The sequence below is a fragment of the Silene latifolia genome, chromosome 9 (assembly GCF_048544455.1).
Source record: "Silene latifolia isolate original U9 population chromosome 9, ASM4854445v1, whole genome shotgun sequence".
NCBI classification, from domain to species: domain Eukaryota; kingdom Viridiplantae; phylum Streptophyta; class Magnoliopsida; order Caryophyllales; family Caryophyllaceae; genus Silene; species Silene latifolia.
The window spans coordinates 19,039,840-19,046,640 of NC_133534.1; the positions used below are offsets into that span (position 1 = coordinate 19,039,840).

Genomic DNA, 6,801 nt, shown 5'->3' on the forward strand with positions numbered 1-6,801 from the left:
TCATTCCCCCTCCACTTTCTTTCCCTCCACTTTTGCTATCCAAACACACCCTTTAGGGGTATATTTATTATCAATCAAAGGCAGACAAACAGTCCGAAATTACAAGTGCTTGAATGGCCTCAGGCCCCGACCTTATCCAAATTCTAGGAGTATAATTAAGCTGAACCGCCCTCCACGCACACTAAAAGCTCCATGCATTATCAATGAGTCTTCATGGATGATCACCAGCTTCTCCCCCATGAAATACTATGTTTCGTTCGTTCCAAATCGCCCACACAGTCATAAGCACCTTATATAAATCCCCTCTTGACTAGTGTGCATGCAACACCATCTCCACCGAATCCTCTTCAACATCCACCCTTAGCAAATCCCATATCCTCCACGCTGTTGGACAGAAAATTAATGCATAGGCAACCGTTTCCATGGCGCATCGACACCTCACACATGTAGAAAACATACATCTCACTTTAGCCTCATTAAAACATCCACTAAAAATGAATAAACATGTTCCTAACTTCCAACCATGTAAGAGAAATATATGACTCAGTTGCATAACTGATTTCATCATTTTCTTCATCAATAATTAGGGACCATCATCTACCAATTTCGGTAGTTGTGCTAACTACCGCAGATTACAGAAACCCAATATAAATACAAGAAAATAATAAGCATCTTTTGACAATCAAACTCATTTTCCACAACCACAATAATCCACTTTTAAAATGGGGAGCAAAATATTGATAATAGGAGGGACAGGTTATATAGGAAAGTTCATGGTCGAGGCGAGTGCCAAGGCCGGAAATCCAACCTTCGCACTTGTCCGCGAATCCACTACCGCTTCCAAGGCAGACCTCGTCGACAAATTCAAAAACCTTGGTGTTAATATTATCAATGTTAGTAGTATTCCTTGTGTCATTTTTTCATCGAAAAAAATATTCTCCCTCCATCTCATAATAATCTTCCTAGTTTGACTTTTAGGGTCAAAATTTAATAACTTTGACAAGAACTAACTGTTAAAATAATAAGAACTAACACATTGTAACAAAATATTTACATTCATCCTACAAAAATCTTTTGAAAATACGTATATTTTTTGACTGAGAAAAAGCGAATATAAATGGAGATAAATCGAATAAGGTGTCGTCTCAAAGGCTATGCAATTCAAATTAGGAAGATTATTATGAGATGGAGGAATTACTTTTTTTCATTATTTGATGATTTGTGGGTTATTATACGGGCAGGGAGACATAAATGATCATGAAGGACTAGTGAAGGCAATAAAACAAGTGGACGTGGTGATTTCGACGGTAGGAAGCGCTGTTGTTGGAGATCAACTCAAAATTATCGACGCTATTAAAGATGCTGGTAATGTTAAGGTGGGTATCAATTTCGTCATTTCGACCATTGATTTCTTTGGATATATTTAGACAACATACATACATTACTTGTATACTTGTATATGGCTCATTTAAGAGTCACGAATTGCTAACAACGTTTTGTTCAGAGGTTTTTGCCATCGGAGTTCGGGAATGACCTGGACAATATGATCCATGGTGTGGAACCAGCAAAAACAGGTTGGGCTCAGAAGACTGAGATACGTCGAGCAGTGGAGGCCCAAGGGATACCTTTTACATATGTGGCCTCCAACTTCTGTGCTGGATACTTTCTTCCTAGTCTGTGCCAGCTTGGTGCTGCTTCTCCTCCTAGGGACAAAGTCGTCATTTTGGGCGACGGTACTCCTAAAGGTATTTCTCGTATCAATAACAGTAACTAGACTATATATATATATAACTAGTTTTGATCACACGATTTTATATAATTGGAGCCTTATTATTCGATTTTTTTATTATACACAGCTGTTTTTATTGAGGAGGGAGACATTGGCACCTACACGATAAGGGCCGTTGATGATCCAAGGACTCTAAACAAGACCCTTCACTTCAGGCCTGCTGCTAATACATTCTCCTTTAATGAACTTGTGTCCTTATGGGAGAAAAAGATTGGGAAAACCCTCGAAAAGGTTTACGTTCCTGAAGAACAAGTCCTCAAGAACATTCAAGGTAACTCTCGATCGATGATCAGTTAATTTCATACGAGGATTTATGTTTTACGTTTTGGTTATGTGAGTGCAGAAACAGAATTTCCAGGGAATGTACTTTTGGCAATCAATCACTCTGTTTTTGTGAAAGGAGAACAGACTAACTTTGACATCGATCCATCGTTTGGAGTGGAAGCTACAGAGCTCTACCCGGATGTCAAATACACGACTGTCGATGAGTTCCTTGATCGATTTGTCTAGGGTTCTACTAAAATGCTTACTACGGAGTATTACTGTAACGTCTGTAAGAATGTGTTTTTGTGCTGCTACCCAAAGAACATTATTACGAACTATTTTGTTGTCGTTGGAATGTGATATATGGCATGTTGGATTTAGACTTCCATTAGTCGGTTTATTGTTGGTTAAAACGGGTTGAATAAGACCGGTAAAGCTCATTACAGTTATGTGATCCATTGGGTCTAGGTCTGTCTGAGACAGTATTATTAAATACATAGTATGATGGTACTAATGAGTGTAGGCCTGTTTATTATATAGTGGACAGCCTCATGGGGCCCAAATACAGTCTTATTATGGCTAGGTCTCTCTTCCCGTCTAGAATACCTTTAACCTATATAAATAGGTTATTGGCATGACATGCCCCATTGATTGTCATCATAAAGAAACCTAGAAGAGGGAGGAGAAGATCCTAGCATACTAATTACTATCTTTTTATTATTCATCTTTCTATTATTCATCTATGGCTTCCGCTAATGGTATGTACCATCTATCTATATCTATCTATCTATCTATCTATCTATCTATCTATCTATCTATCTATACTAACTATAAAACAAAAACCATATGACGTCACTACTGCCACGTGTCAAGCTCACATCTCTCATTTTCCCGCCTACACACGACTTCTCAAGCATTAAAAGAAAAAAAAGAAACCTGACTTGAGAAAAAAAAAAAGGAAACCTAATTTGCCTTCTTCAACCGGCAGTCTTCACTCTTCTCTCCTTTCTTCATACTATAATTTTAAAATCACACAGATTTCACCTCTCTTAAAAAATAAACTTTTAAATAAGATTTTTGATCTTTCATCTTTAATTGGATGATTTTTCAAATTGAATCAACTGCTGTACTCGGTATGTTTAATGTTTAATGAGGTAATGTAATTTGATGTTCCATCATCTGTTCCTCAGTTCAAGTATTTGATTCATGATGATAGAATGGTTTTTTAAAGACTATATATTTTCCGATCAAGGCCACGGATCAAAAGATTATTTTTTGATTTGCAATCTATCCATTGTTCTTAAACAAGTGCCCTTACCCTTCCCCGTTTTCTCTAATCTTTCTCAAGTTTTACAACTTTCATGTTTTTGTTCTATTACATGGCAGGCGTGGATTTGAAAAGTGGTCTCGATTTGGATTATGAAGCAGGTCAGAAAATTTAAGGGGCTGATGAACTAGATTTTTCCAGGTATTTGTAATCCTTATAGATTTTTTTTTTTACAGTAGCTCTTTTTTTAAAAGTTACAGAGTATACTGCATTATTTTGTTGTCTTTTAATTCATACACACTTTTTTTTGTGCAAGAAAACTATAGTATGTATTTTGTTGTCCTTTATTTAATTTATAAGATGTTGGTATTGTTTAATTTTGCAATATACTCAGTGAATTATATCAATTTATTCTCTCTATGCATTTTTCTATTGAATTTAGCACTCTTATTTTGCAAGCTACTTTGTCACATTACAAGCTTTAGGGCGGGATTTTACGTCTCCATAATAAGAGGTTTATAACTATAGCCCTGAGTAGTACGATGCATGCATTATTGCATGAGATAATGGTAATAAGTTATTGAGGAAATTTCTATGAATATGAATAATACGTTGCTCACTTGCTCATGACCTGCTATTTACGATTTACCTACTATTTCAATTTGAGAAACTTCTATTGTTTGCGTTTCTTTTAACACGGACAAAAAATTAAGTCTTTTCATCTTTCTTTAATGACATGTACTCTATATATGATGAGTTTATTTATTGATGAATTGATATATACTACTTAAAGTAGCATAACAGAGCTCAAAATATGTCCCATCAATTTTTGACTACCATAAAAGTGTCGTAATTCTGTCACTATATAATTTTTTCAATTTGTTGTTATTTGATGGGAATTAGAAATTTAACAAAATAAGTTATTAAACTGATGCTACCTCTTATACGGAGTATTACATTTACAAGTCGAATTTTTCAATGTTCTCGGCAACAAAAGCTATTGAATATGCATATTAAGCCATGAACAAATAAGTGGACATAATACTGTTTATTTAATTTTTCAATTCTTAATGCTTGGTCAAGTGCCTCTTCTGCATAACGAGATTTTTTACACTCTTGGAAATTGTTTGCATCTTTTTACTAACATCTACTCCCTTTGTCCTAATTATTTGTTTACCTTTAATTAAAAAACTCTCTCAAAGAATATAAAAGGCAAACAAATGAATGAGGTAGAGGGAAAGTATATTCTAAAACGTGTTATTACTTATTACCTTACATAGAGGAGATACTTTTGCGAGATTTGCAAAGGTGTTGACATTCTGTTTATCATGGATGAGTTCCTATTTATTTCCGAAGTAATTAGGGAGGGCATGAGGGTAATGTGAGAGGTGCTAAGGGGTGGATTGCCTAGGCGTGCGTGGTTGGTGCAATGGTGGTGGAGTTGGCGGTGGGGGTTAGTTGACTGTGGGGGATGGTTAGGTGGATGAGAGGGCTAAGATAGGGGAATGGGGATGTTCAGTTCGTGAATTTCTTTTTCCTTTTGTTATTACCTATTCTAAATGGAAGTTCACATGCTCTACCCAAGAAAGAACACTTACCCTCTGTATCCAGGTGCGACTGCGAAATCATCATCTCACTGTTTTAATGTTCAACATTAAAATTTTATTCGAGAATTTTTGAGGACTCGACGCAACCAGTGGCGGAAATCCTTTTTGGTTTTACAAGGTTAGTATCCCACTATCGCTTCAATAATGATTATGTTAATGTTGGCAGTATCCTGGTGTATGCACATCTTCCAACTGATGGATTCTGCCGGCGACGGGTATAATCGGTATAAGGAATCTGAAAAGGCTGAAACTAGGGAATTAATGGATTATCTCACTAACACTAAATATGATGGGGTTAGTGGAGTTAGAGCTCATATTCTTAAAATGGAGGATATTGCAAACCGTCTTACTAAACTCAAAGTACCCATTGCTGAGCCATTCCTTGTTTATCAAATCCTTAATTCTCTTCCTCAAAAAGAGTGGGATCACCTTAAAACTGCTTATCACACCCAAAATGATACCTGGACAGTCAATGCCCTTATTTCTTTGTGTGTTGGAGTTGAAAATAAAAAGGGGAAGAAGACGAAGGACGAAGTTGTGAACTTAGTAACTAACCCACCATTTTCGAAGGGGAAGTCGGGTAAACCTTTTTACAAAAGTTCTAAAGGGAATAAGTTCCAAAAGAATAAATCTAACCCATACCACAAACCTGGTCCTTATCAAAAGCATGGTCCATCTCACAATCCTAAGGGTCCTGAGGATGAGAGTAATAAAGAACATGACACTAATACTACCGGAGTTACTTGTTGGTTCTGCAACCAAACTGGTCATAGGAAGAGTGAGTGTTCTAAATACAAAGCTTGGTTAGCAGAGAAAAAGACAGGTAATTCATTGGTCTTAGTTTGTTTTGAATCCTCTTTAGTTGATGTACCTCCTCATTCTTGATGGTTAGATATTGGGTCATCTGTTCATATTTCCAATTCTTTGCAGGGGTTCCAAAACAAACAAACACCAAGTGAGGGTAGAGTCACCGTGTCAATAGGAAATGGAGCGAAACTTGCTATGGAGTTCGTAGGAACAGTTATCTTAAAGCTTAGTTCAGGATTTTCTTTAACTCTAGAAAATACTCTTTATGTACCGTCTATGAGACGGAATTTGATTTCTATTTTCCAGTTAGACAAGTGTGGATTTCGTTTGGTTTTTTCTAATAAAAGAGTTGAATTGTTTGATAACTCTCGTATGATTGGAAATGCATTTCTTTGTGATGATTTATACCGTTTGGATTTAATTTCAAATGATGTTTCTTTGAATGTTGAGAGTGTTGGAACCAAAAGAGCCTTAACCAAAGAAAATTCTTCTCTTTTATGGCATAAGAGACTTGGCCACATCTCTAGAGAGCGAATCCATAGACTTGTCAAATGTGAAATACTTCCTGAGCTAAATTTTGAGGATTTTGATGTCACTTGTGTTGATTGTATTCGGGGAAAATTGACCAAATCTATGAAAAAGAGTGTAACCCATAGTAAGGAACTCCTAGAGGTTATTCACACTGATATTAGTGGACCATTATCCTCTACCATTTGTGGAAAGACATCTTATATCACATTCAGTGATGACTATTCTAGATATGGTTATGTCTACCTTATAAGTAACAAGTCTGTGGCCCTTGATAAGTTCAAAATCTTTAAAGCTGAGGTTTAACCAGTTAAATAAGACTATTAAGATTGTGAGATCGGACCGAGGTGGTGAGTATTATGGTAAACATGGTGATTCGGGACAGTACATGGGACCTTTTGCTGAATACTTGCAAGAATGTGGTATTGTTGGACAATATACTATGCCGGGTCTTCCTGAACAAAAGGGTGTGGCTGAGCGTCGTAATCGTACTTTGAAAGATATGGTGAGGAGTATGATGTCGAGATCTAAATTACCTG

The 6,801-nt window shown here is 36.4% G+C and overlaps 2 protein-coding genes across 2 annotated transcripts; both read left to right on the forward strand.

Annotated features, from left to right (window-relative positions):
* The first annotated feature begins 665 nt into the window (after nt 1-665).
* LOC141599327 (phenylcoumaran benzylic ether reductase Betv6-like) lies at nt 666-2,439 on the forward strand. Its single transcript, XM_074419312.1, has 5 exons — nt 666-893; nt 1,242-1,376; nt 1,505-1,745; nt 1,857-2,060; nt 2,133-2,439. Exons 1-5 carry the CDS (start codon nt 723-725, stop codon nt 2,297-2,299), a joined length of 918 nt encoding a protein of 305 aa, XP_074275413.1. The 5' UTR covers nt 666-722; the 3' UTR covers nt 2,300-2,439.
* A 102-nt stretch (nt 2,440-2,541) lies between these two features.
* LOC141599328 (uncharacterized) lies at nt 2,542-6,135 on the forward strand. Its single transcript, XM_074419313.1, has 4 exons — nt 2,542-3,207; nt 3,440-3,521; nt 4,932-5,750; nt 5,858-6,135. The coding sequence occupies exons 3-4, from the start codon at nt 5,072-5,074 to the stop codon at nt 5,884-5,886; spliced, it is 708 nt and encodes a 235-aa protein (XP_074275414.1). The 5' UTR covers nt 2,542-3,207; nt 3,440-3,521; nt 4,932-5,071; the 3' UTR covers nt 5,887-6,135.
* Nucleotides 6,136-6,801: the final 666 nt, after the last annotated feature.